Source organism: Pipistrellus hanaki, assembly GCF_964339955.1.
Source record: "Pipistrellus hanaki genome assembly, chromosome: 12".
Lineage (NCBI taxonomy): Eukaryota > Metazoa > Chordata > Mammalia > Chiroptera > Vespertilionidae > Pipistrellus > Pipistrellus hanaki.
In genome coordinates this window covers 52,766,530-52,778,927 of record NC_140514.1, presented here as the reverse complement: position 1 = coordinate 52,778,927, position 12,398 = coordinate 52,766,530, and the positions used below count along the sequence as shown (strand labels likewise).

The 12,398-nt window shown below is 40.2% G+C and overlaps 1 protein-coding gene across 2 annotated transcripts in view; it reads left to right on the top strand.

Moving 5' to 3' along the window:
* The window catches only part of REV1 (REV1 DNA directed polymerase), a 99,588-nt gene that overhangs the window by 42,489 nt on the left and 44,701 nt on the right, over positions 1-12,398 (top strand). For both annotated transcript variants that reach the window (XM_084900326.1, XM_084900325.1), the window contains exons 4-5: positions 1,033-1,201; positions 11,133-11,285. In XM_084900326.1, the coding sequence (XP_084756452.1) occupies positions 1,033-1,201; positions 11,133-11,285 (322 nt within the window). The remainder of the gene's footprint in view (positions 1-1,032; positions 1,202-11,132; positions 11,286-12,398) is intronic.

The window sequence follows — 12,398 nt, the reverse complement described above, 5'->3', positions numbered from 1 at the left end:
TTTATTTATTTATTTATTAATAAAGAAAAGTGTTCATCTAAATACTTGGACCTATATTGTTTGGACTTGTGGAAAATCTGTTGCTTGAACAACAAATAGATACATAAGCCTCCTGTGACTCTCCTTCTCCCCCACCACCACCCAGGGCCTAACTGTTGCTAAGGGAGGTGTGATTTAGACCTTTCATTAGGATAATAGGTGAAAGAAATAGAAAAGCTATTGAAAGTAATTAGTTTAATTGCTAGTATTAAAAGCCAGCTATAACAGAACTATAGTGAGTCAGACATTTTTTTAATGGGAAAACATAAACTACATTGATTTTTATTTTAAGATATTTTTAATAGTTGTATTGAGAATAAAATATTTTGAAACAGTTGAAAAATATACACTGTTTCGTGGCCTGCAGTGTTTATCTTCTGTATAGATGGACTTCTGACTATTGTATTATGGTAAGTCATCACTGAAAGTTATTGATAGGTTCTATTGACTTTCAGTGAAATGATATATAACATAACCAGTTTTACAATAGGCTGATTGATATAAACGAAAGTTCAGTTCCTATGGCATCTCATTAATGCAATAACAAAATGTTGCTATTCGAGGACCTGCTGTATTCTGAAGGAGCTGTAAAGTTAATTGGAATCTCTATAAACTGATTCATAAATAACTTTATATTTGTCAATTTAAAAAAAAGATATTGTATCAAGGTCATACAGCTAAATGGGATCAAAATTTTAAAAATATTTGCTCTATTATTCATTACTTGAGGTCCCTATTTGCTCTTCTAGGCACCTCTTAGCGGTGGATGTTTTTGTGTTGATTGACTGTCTCTAGCAACCAAGGGAAGAGGATGTGCTAAGGCAAATAGCTTTATCACCTTGTGATTTACCTCCCAACTTTGTTTACTGGCAACACAGCCAAGGACAAAGTGATCCAGTGATATACTCTTTGAATGGCTTGTTCTAGGGGTTATTCAGCTAGAACTTTACTTTCTTATATGTAAAACTCATAGTATATTTATTAACTTTACAGATCCTTCTGCTGAGGAATTGAGAAAGCTAATGATGTTGCATGGAGGCCAGTACCATATGTATTACTCCAGGTCCAAAACAACACACATTATCGCCACAAATCTTCCTACTGCCAAAATTAAAGAATTGAAGGGGCAAAAAGTAATTCGGCCAGAATGGATTGTGGAAAGGTAAGTGTAATTTTTAATAAGGTTTAAAAATTGGAATACATTTTATTTCTATTATAGATACTTACATTGCCCCTTAAGGGTGAAAAGTAATTAATGTCTTAAACAACACTACTGTACTCTTAACTTCATATTGATAATTCAGGTGGTCTAGGATTTACATCCTATTAAAAGTACTACATTCATGTTCTTGGAACCTCAGCTACTAGGAATTAGGGGCAATCAGCTGGTAAGCAGAAGGAGGTGGTGATAGGAGAAGGTTTACTAAGTAAGTTTACTCATTGGCAAATATTTATGCACCTACCCTGTTTCCCCCAAAATAAGACAGTGTCTTATATTAATTTTTTCTCCCAAAGTTGTGCTAGGTGTTATTTTCAGGGGATGTCTTATCTTTCCATGCGCTAGGTCTTATTTTCGGAGGATGTCTTATTTTCGGGGAAACACGGTATTATGGGCTAGGCATTGTTCCCTGTTTGTTTGGAATTGGTGTGCTGTAAATCAGTGGTGGCTGTTTATATTAACTTCTTAAGTTTAAATATGTCATCTGGATTTTTGGTAATGAGCCATACTTAGGTGATTTATATTTTAAAACAATATCATATATGAGTGATTGCTAGATTTATGAAAATTGAAAGATTAAAATCATAATTTTACCTATGAATAGATTATAATCTGTCTATAATAATAAGTCATAATAATGCTAATTAGAATGGACAGCCGAATGACCTTCCAGACGAAGCTGGGGCTGCAAGGGCTGAGGCAAGCCACCAAAACTGTGAGGCCAAGCCCTTGCACAAATTTCGTACATCAGGCCTCTGATCTCAATATATAAAAGCCTAAGCAACTGTTACAACTGAACAACTGCTCAACCAGTCACTATGATGCACGCTGACCACCAGGGGACAGACGCTCACTGAAGGAGCTGCCCCCTCGAGGTCAGTGTGCTCCCACAGCCAGCCTCCCCTGGTCTTCCCCCCCATCCAGCAAACCTCCCGTGTTCCCTCCCCCCATTCACCAGGCCCCATCTGGCAGGCCACGTCTGGCAGCCAGCTGGCCTGGTACCAATCGGGACTGGGTGAGACGGCCCCAATAGGTCCTGATCACGGGCCAGGCCGAGGGACCCCACATGTGCACAAATTTCATGCACCGGGCCTCCAGTTATTCTATAAAAGAATGGTCACATTAAATTATGTAGTGCAAATGAAACAAACTTACGGTTGTTTTTTTTTTTGTTTGTTTGTTTTTTAGTCAATTCCAAGCTTTTGGGAAAATCCTAAGCTTCACTAATTTTGACATTTTCGATAAAGTTATTCAGCAGATTGAGTTGTGCTCAGTTTATTTGTGTTGCAGATGTAGCAGCACAGATTCAGTGGGAGGCAACATAGCATAGTGGGAAAGCCTTGCCTGGGCTCTGGACACACACCTGGGTTCACATCTGAATGCAGGAATTGCATGCCTGTCATTTTGTGTGACTTGGGGAAGGGCTCTGCAGTCATTCTGAACTTCAGTTTCTCACTTGTAAAAGAAGGCAGATACTTGCCTGCTATGTTTATATGAGAACTAGAAATAATTTGTGTAAACTAGCACATTGAAAGGTATCCTATATAATAAAAGGCTAATAAGCACAAATACCTAGCGACCAAACAGCAGAAAGACTGTTCGGACGACCTTCTAGATGACCATGCTGTGACACGCACTGGCGCCAGGCCAACCAAGGCCTGTACAATGCAATTGTTTGGGGGGCCATACCATCCCCCACAGAGGGAGGCCCAGGCCAGCCAAGCAATTGCACCCCACACCTGTCACCTACAGAGGGAGGTGACCGGTGGTGGGGGAGGGGAGGTAGCGCTGCACAGATGGCAAGCAGCGGCATTGGGGGGGGGCGGGGCCACCTGCCAGCAGCTGGGGGAAGGAAAGCCTCAATAGACCCTGATTGTCAGCTAAGCCTAGGGACCCTACCCTAGGAGTTTGGGATTGTGAGGGACACCCCCTCCTGTGCATGAATATTGTGCACTGTGCCTCTAGTAATGTATAAGGAGAAACTGTTTGTTTTTTAATTCCAAAAACACTAGCAAGTATCCTACCTAATAAAAGAATAATATGCAAATTAACCCCAAAAAAGATAGCTGTCACCACAGAGAGCAGGAGGGAGGCTTGGGTTTCTCTGGCAATGGAGGAAGCCAAGCTTTCCACACACCCTGGTGGGCCCAGGCCTCTACTCTAGGATACAAAGTTTCAATTATAGAAGATAAATCCTAAGAAAAATGGTAGTAGTCAGGGAGCTGGAGAGAGCAGGCTAGGGTTTCCCCCTGCAATGGAGGAAGCCCTGGCCAGCCTAGGCCTCCACTCCAGGCTACAAAGTTTCAATTACAGAAGGTGAATAAACCACAACAAAAATAGCTGCCACCACAGAGCAAGCAGAAGGCTTGGCTTTGCTTCGACCCAGGCTACAAAGTTTCAGTTGTAGAAGATAAATATATCCCAGATACCAGGGCCTCCGCTTGGGTCGCTGGGGGGCATGGCTGGCCTGCAGACTACCACAGGCCCCTCGCCCAGGCCGCCCCATGCCCCAAGGGAACCCCACCCTAATCAGGGACACCCTTCAGGCAAACCAGCTGGCCCCCACCCATGCACCAGGCCTTTATCCTGTCTAATAAAAGAGTAATATGCAAATTGACCATCACTCCAACACAAGAACAAGATAGCTGCCCCATGTGGTCAAAGATGGCTACCTCCATGTGGACACAAGATGGCCACCACAAGATGGCCAGCAGAGAAGGGCACTGGGGGTGACCAGGCCTGCAAGGGAGGGCAGTTGGAGGCGATCACCCTGTAGGGGAGGACAGTTAGGGATGACCAGGCCAGCAGAAGAGGGAAGTTGGGGGCAAACAGGCTGGCAGGGTCAGTTAGACATCAATCACGCTGGCAGGGCAGTGGTTAGGGGGTGATCAGGCTGGCAGGCAGAAGCAGTTAGGGGCAGTCAGGAAGGCAGGCAGGTGAGCAGTTGGGAGCCAGCAGTCCTGGATTGTGAGAAGGAGCCAGTAGTCCTCCGTGATTACTACCCTCCGTGATTGGAAAGGATGCAGGCTGGACTGAGGGACACCTCTCCCTGTGCATGAATTTTGTGCCCCGGGCCTCTAGTTGATAAAGTCCAAAAAGTCAAAAGAGCATTTTTTTTTTTAAAGTGCATTTAGCCAAGGTGGCATAATCAGTGGTTGAGAGTCGACCTATGAATCAGGTAGTCACGATGCAATCCCCAGTCACGGCAAATGCCCGGGTTGTGGGCTCGATTCCCATGTGGGGCATACAGGAGGCAGCCGATCAAAGATTCTTCCTTGTCATTGATGTTTCTCTCTCCCTCTGCCCTTCCTCTCTGAAATAAATTTTAAAAAATAAAAGAATATATATTTTTAAAGTGCTTCTAGAAAGCCAAGTGTATTTTATAAATTAAGCATTTTTTCAATCTTTGAGGATTCCTGGAACATCTCACCGGTTCTTTGTGCTTTGTTCTCAATGACTTAGTCACTGTCAGTTCATTATAGAAGGTCAGTGAACATGGCCTTAGGCTGTGTGTCTCAAAAAGGAATTGTGACGTTTTCAGTATAAGAAGTTAGGATCATTCCAGAATCAGGTGTATGTTGTTGCATACAGATATTCCAGTCCTCTCCTTGTGCTAGGGCTAGAATTTTGATCTGGGGATATTTGGTTTGGCTTTGGAGGGTATGGGATAGCTCCATGGACAGTTAAGAGAGGAGGTGAAAAGGGCTCTTAACAGGTAGGACTTGACTTGCTGAGAAGAAGGTGAGTTTTATGACAGCTGTTTTCTTTATGCCTGCTCTTTCTTACCCTGAATGCAGCTAACAGTAATTAAACAGAAAAAGTAACTGTGGCCATTATAAGTTTTAAAATTCACTTTAATGGATAGCATTTCAGTTTAAAGTCAAGCCTGATCATCTCTTAATAACTAATTAAAGTGACTTTGGATACCATAATTATGTGGCCTGTTTCTTTTATTTTTGGTAATCCTCACCCTGGGATATTTTTTTTCATTGATTTTTAGAGAGAGTGGAATGTATGGTGAGAAACAGAGAGAAATATCAATGTGAGAGAGAGAGAGACACACACACATCAACTGGTTGCCTCAGCTTGCCCTGACTGGACCAGGAATCGAGCCCACAACCGAGGTATGTGCCCTTAACCCGTCCATACTCGGGTCAATGCTCTAACCATTGAGCCACTGTCTAGGGCGTGTTTGCTTCATTTTATATATGAGAAGGCAGAGCTAATAAGGTTAACTACTTCGCCTAAAAACAGCAGGATTCAGTCTAGATTTTCTGACTCCTATTTGGGTCTGCTCTGCCATTTAATTAAGCTTGTTGTAGGTGAATTGGTTCATGTGCAAATGGATCAGTTTAGGCACATGTCTTAATATATAAAATAAATGTCAGTGTCTATTGTGTCAGAGGATCTTTTTCTTAAAGCACATTACTGTTTCCTTTTACACTCTAATCCCAATCTTGTTGATCTCTTCCCTTCCTCAGTGTTGGCATATTTATTTTATTTATTGATTTCAGAGAGAGGGATGAGGGAGGGAGGGAATAAAACATCGTTTTGTTGTTCCACTTATTTAAGCACTCATTGGTGGTTTCTTGTAGCTTATATGTGCCCTGACCGGGAATTGAACCCTCACCTTAGGTGTATTAGATGACACACTAATTAACTGAACTACCCAGCCAGGGCTACTCCTCAGTGGTGTTTTAATGATGTTTTGTTATACTTAAATTTTTAAACATTGTATTAGCTATTTAGTGGATGACACATGATATTCTCTTGTATAATTAGCTTTCTTGTTTTTAGTTTGGGCAGTTTAAATAGCAACTACCACTTCTAAGTGTGTGGGTGACTACTGGGCTTTGATCAGAATTCCCTGGTGTCTGTGTCTGTGCCATGCAACCTGAGTCAGTGAACGTGCACATGATTATAGGCCAGGAGGGTCCTGTGTGCGTGCGTGTGAGCTGGGAGATTGTTTTACTGAAACCTCTGCCTAGAAAATCCTACACTTGCTTATAGTCTTTATTTTTTTTTTATTGATTTTTTAAAAATCAATTAATTAATTAATTAATTTATTTATTTACTTATTTATTTTTTACAGAGAGGAGGAGAGAGGGATAGAGAGCTAGAAACGTCGATGAGAGAGAAACATCGACCAGCTGCCTCTTGCACACCCCCTACCGTGGATGCGCCCGCAGCCAAGGTACATGCCCTTGACCGGAATCGTACCCGGGACCTTTCAGTCCACAGACTGACGTTCTACCACTGAGCCAAACCGGTTTCGGCGCTTATAAGTCTTAAGTCAGTGATTTTTAGATTTTTGCCTATTCTTTTTCTTCAGAAGTTTTATATTGAGATTTGAAGTTTGGAATAGTTAACGAGTAGCTGCTGTGATCCACCCTGCTCCTCACTAAGCAGTGAGTCCCATGGAAGGCAGTTTAAAAGCATTGTCCTAATTGCAGGTCACTGTAGTTTTTGTTGGTGCTCACTGTCTCAGTGTTTTTAGCTTGGGAAGCTGCCTCCCTCCTGTGCTTAGGTTCTCATGGCTCTGCTGCGAGTGGAGAGTGTGGTCTCCATTGTCCAGTTCATGCCCCTCACTGGGGTCTTCTGGAGGGAGTGACGGATGCTCAGCAGTTTGTCCTTTCTTTGTAAGCTCTCAAATTCTAATATGTTATATTAGAATATACTTGTCATATACTCAGAAACTCCGAAGATCTTATACTTCAGATGGGCTAAAACTGTTTCTAATTATATTCAGTGTAAATATCAGAGTGCTTATTTAAACTCAACTAAAACTTGATTGCCACCTTATCTCTCATGACTTTTTTCATTTTCCTTGTGATTTTGTGTCTTGCTTCAATTTATTCTTTAAAGAAAATGTGCATGACTCCAGTTTCTGGTGTAGATTTGGCTTTTTAAAAAATTTAATCTTGGTGTCATTTACATTTTTCTCTCATAGCACTACAGAATTCTTCTAATAATATTTTTATCTGGGTAACTAACCAACACACACATCTCAGACTACACCCCACTGACTTGTTGTAGGTAACATTTTATTAGAAAATTAGTTCTCCATCTTTAGGAGCTGAAAAATTATTAGCTTCCTCCTTCCCCACCCCCCAAAAAAATGAATAGCCTAACTTTCAGTATGTGTGTAAGGGCAAGGAATCTTATACATATTTTCATACCTGTTTATTTCCTTTACTTAGCTCATAGTGTCTTAGTGAGTGGTTGGGAAGTTTAGATAGTGGGGAGGGGCAAAAGGAATGTTAATTTTGGTGCTTAAAGATGATTTTTGCTTAATGGCGGAATGGGCAAAAACAGCTGTTTTTCCTCAGCACATCAGTAGACCCTTTCTTGCCTTAAATCCACTTTTGAGTAAGGAAGAAGACAGAAGCCTGGATCCATGGGTGGTGTGTAGACCAGTGTTAGATACTATTTCTGTAATACAGGATAACCGAGACATTGACTGGAACCATAAACACATTTGATGTGCAGAAGTGTTTCATATAAAGTGCTGATACTATAAGCTAGAAGAAAAAGTTCAGAATAGCAATTAGTGTAGTGATGATTTGTTGATATTAATTCTTGTAAAATTTCCCCAAATCTGGTTATAACTGTCCGTGGAAAGTCATTCTCAGTTAACAGAAATAGTAAATGATTTTGAGAACTGTTAGATACAAAGTTCTGTTTTAGATATAACTTTAGTGGGGCTGGACAAGAATTAAGACTCCTGAAATTTAACAAAAAAGAATTAAGACTCCTCAAAGAAGCCTGGCTGATGTGGCTCAGCTATATGTAATGAAAAGTTGGAGGCTAAGGTTAGGGTTCTATGTCATATATTAAGTGCCTCTGCATCTGACGTGCGGGAAGCAGGTGAAATACATAATACTATAAGAGGAGCATCCATAGGCAGTTGAGACCAACTGTTAAAGAAAAAAAGTTTGATAAAGAATAGTAAATTACGGTAACGGAGGGGGGGTGGGGAAGCAGGACATATGTAATACTTTCAACAATTAAGATTTATAAAATAAAACAATAATATAAACCTTAGCTTATAAAAAATAGTAATTTAATACATGATCTAATTTTAGGATTTTGATTCTGATATTCAATTGAAATCTTTAAACTTGATAAAAGTAAATTTAAAAATAAAACAAAAGTAACTTAGCCTGATAATAAGTATTTAGGTAAGTGAAATTGAAATGTCACTGGTATGTTTTTTGACATCATAATGTAGACCTTATAGCATTTGAATACAGTAGGTGCTTTAGGTAGAATTACTAAATACATCCTATCTAATAAAAGAGTAATATGCAAATTGGCGGTCACTCCAACACACAAGGTGGCCGCTCCCATGTGGTCAAAGATGGCTTCCCCCATGTGGACATAAGATGGCTGTCACAAGATGGCCAGCAGGGGAGGGCAGTTGTGGGTGATCAGGCCAGCAGGGGAAGGCAATTGGGAGGGACCAGGCCTGCAAGGGAGGGCAGTTTGGAAACAACCAGGGGGGGAACTTAGAACTGCAGGGGATGGTAGTTGTGGGCAACCAGGCCCTGCCGGGGAGGGGAGATGTTTATTGGGGGGTACCAAGCCTGCATTGGAGGGTAGTTGGGGGGGGGGGGGACCAGGCCTGCAGAGGAGGGAAGATGGGGACCAGGCCTGCAGGGGAGGGCAGCTTGGGGTGACCAGGCCTGTAGGGGAGGGCAGTTAGAGGTTACCAGGCCAGCAGGGGAGGGCAGTTGGGGGCAACCAGGCCTGCAAGGGAAGGCAATTAGGGACGACCAGGATGGCAGGGGAGGGCAGTTAAGAGCAATCGGGCCGGCAAGGGAGCAGTTAGGTGTCGATCAGGCTGGCAGGGGAATGGTTAGGGGGTGATCCGGCTGGCAAGCAGAAATGGTTAGGGGCAAGCAGGCAGGCAGGTGAGCGGTTGGCAGCCAGTAGTCCTGGATTGTGAGAGGGATCTCAGATTGAGAGGGTACAGACTGGGCTGAGGGACACCTCCCCAACCCCCATGCACATATTTCGTGCACCGGGCCTCTATTATTGATATAATTACATAAAGGACATATAGACTAACATTTTATAGTTCCATTTTTAGCATATATCATCACTTTTCCTATGTTCAGAGTTGACTCAGTATTTTAAATTATTTTTTTGTTAGATAATTCAGTCATTTCTTACATGTTTTGTAGTGTCCTTTGAGAAAATTAAATGTCAAGCTCTTGGATTTATGACATAATAAAGTATATTCTGTTACTTATTAATTTTTCCCTAAATAATTAAAATATTAGTTTCTTACTATACATTTTAGGTTTAAAGCCAGAAATGTTTTTGGAAACATTTTCTGATACTTAAAGAGCCTTTTGTAAAATCTGGATGTTAGCATAAACACAATATATTGGTTGGCTATTTTAATGGTATAATAACCATATATATATATATATATATATATATATATATATATATATATATATATATACACACACACACACACACACACACACACACATACACACACACACACACACACCCTATTTTTCGGACCATAAGACGCACTTTTTTCCCCCAGAAGTGGGGGGGGAAAGTCCCTGCGTCTTATGGTCCAAATATAGCCTACACATATACTGTAAAAAAAAAAGTTTTTTTACTTGCCGGGCTCTGTGTGGTCTCTGTGTGCTTGCCCGGCTCTAAAATGGTTCTAAATGCTGCTGTTTACTCTACAGGGTTGATTACATGTGTTTATGACTGTGATGTTGGGTTTTAATGCACATAAAATATTTTAGGACACTATTTGTTTCAGAATCTTTTTTTCTTCATTTCCCTTCTCTAAAAACTGGTGCGTCTTATGGTCCAAAAAATACGGTAACTTAACTTATTAGAAAGCAAAAATCAGATTACGACAGCAATCAAATTAGTTTTAGTTCTGCAGAACAAAAGAATAATTATTTGGGAGTGTTAGTTAATGTGCTAGTACCTAGTATTTTAATAATACTGGTGTTACTCTGGTTTTTACTGGTTATGTTTAGCAGGTAAGAGGTTATTGCAATAGCTTCTGCCCTCATAGAGTTCATATCCTCAGATGGCCTTGTCTCAGTCACTCTTCCATTAAAATAGTTTATTTATTACTCTTAAAGTTGAGGTCCTTCATTTTGTCCCTTTTTTTTTTTTTATCCTTACAGAGAGAATATTTTTTCTATTTTTTTTTTTTTTTTTTAATTGTTGTTGTTTTGTTTTGTTTTTAAAGAGAGAGTGGAAGGGAGAGGTTTGGGGAAGGGCTGGGTGGGAAGGAATGGGACGTCAGTGTGAGGAGAGACACATGGATAGGTTGCCTCCTGCACATGCCCACCTGGAGGCAGGAATCAAATCTGCAAACTCAGGTACCTGGAGAGCCGTGGTGCGTAGGCTGATACTCTAACCACTGAACCATGCCGGCCAGGGCTATTTTAGAAACTTTCACATTTAATAGACCTAACATGAATTGTGGAAATTGGGATTCCTTATCTAGTTTACTTATTCTGGGAAAACTTAATATGCAAGATGGGATTTGAGAAAGTATTGATGATTGTACAGTTATTTGAGGGGAAACTGTGGTCAATATTAAAGTCAGGATAAAAATATTAGCTAGTCCAACTCCGTGCTTTTCTCATCTTACTCTGTAGTTTGTTTGTTTTTGCCTCATGTAGGATTGTTGGCTACTGATTTTTAAGATCTCAGATGTATGTCATTCTGTATATTAGAATCGCAAAGACAGAGGGAGAGGGCTAATAGGAAAGATGACTTGCTAGTGAAATACTCCCATCATTAAGAACATTGCTTTTTCATGGAAGGCTCATTTCCCCCAAGTATTGAACTCTTACGTTGCTGTTACTTTTTGTTGCAGCATCAAAGCTGGACGACTCCTGTCCTACATTCCCTATCAGCTGTACAGCAAGCAGTCACCTGTGCAGAAAAGTCTCAACTTCAACCCTGTCTGCAAACCTGAGGACCCGGCGCCTGGTCCAAGCAATGGAGCCAAACAGCTCAACAACAGGGTGTAAGTTTGTCTAGGGTGGTAAATGCTGCAAGGCTTGCTTTTAGCACTCTTTATGGTTCCTGCTCTGCTGCAGATAGAAATAGCTGTATAACCTGGCCATTCATCTGTGCTACACATGCAGAAATAGGTGTGTGGGTGTCTTACCAAAAATTGTTTTTATCATGAAAGTTTCATAAATAAAATGTAAACAGGGAAGGTTTTTCAGTCTTTATAAATTCCCATGTTAAACTAATGGATCTTAAATTAGTAGGTAAAATTTTCTATAGTTTTTCTAGTAGTAGTTATTTCCATAAAAGAAATTTGCTAAGAATATTACTTTCTCAAAAACTGAATTAACTGTGCCAGCTACTTTTGTTATACGGCATATGTAGAAAGTCAAATAACAAAAATGTTAATATTTCCAGGTTATTTTTGAAAAATTCCAAATTCATAACAATTCTAAATATGTAAGTATTTAATATTAATAAAAATTTAGTTGGTGACCCTTAATGTTATAGAGTGAGAGGTGAATCTAGAGTTTATCCCATGTGACTGATTTTTAAACATATACTGGATTAAGCTTTAATTGCAATAATCCTGGGTGAGTTGATTTTAAATTAATTGGTGTGTTACCTTAACTTGTATATTAGGTGGTTCATTATTACCATCAGCCTTCTTTGTTATTAAGTTGCTCGCTTTGGGAATTGGATATATCTTTTCCCAAAGACCAGGAATCTAACCTGGGAGTATCCAATATCACTGCCTTCTGTAGTGTTTGTTGTTATTTCATTTGTATTCATTTATAAACACATTCAGATGTTTTCATATTACCTAAAACTGTTAATTTTTTAGTACTATGAATGTGTACCAGTCATACCAGAAAACCTTTCAATACATAACTTCATATTTTTTTCTCACACTAATAAAAGTAGGAAAATAGATACAGTAGTTCCCCCTACGCACAGGGGATTATGTTCCAAGACCCCAGTAGATGACTGAAACCTGGATAGCACAAATACTATATATACAGTGTTTTTCCTATGCATACACACCTGTGATAAAATGTAATTTATAAATTAGGCACAGTAAGAGATTGACAATAATAACAGAGTAAAATAGAACAGTTAAAATAAT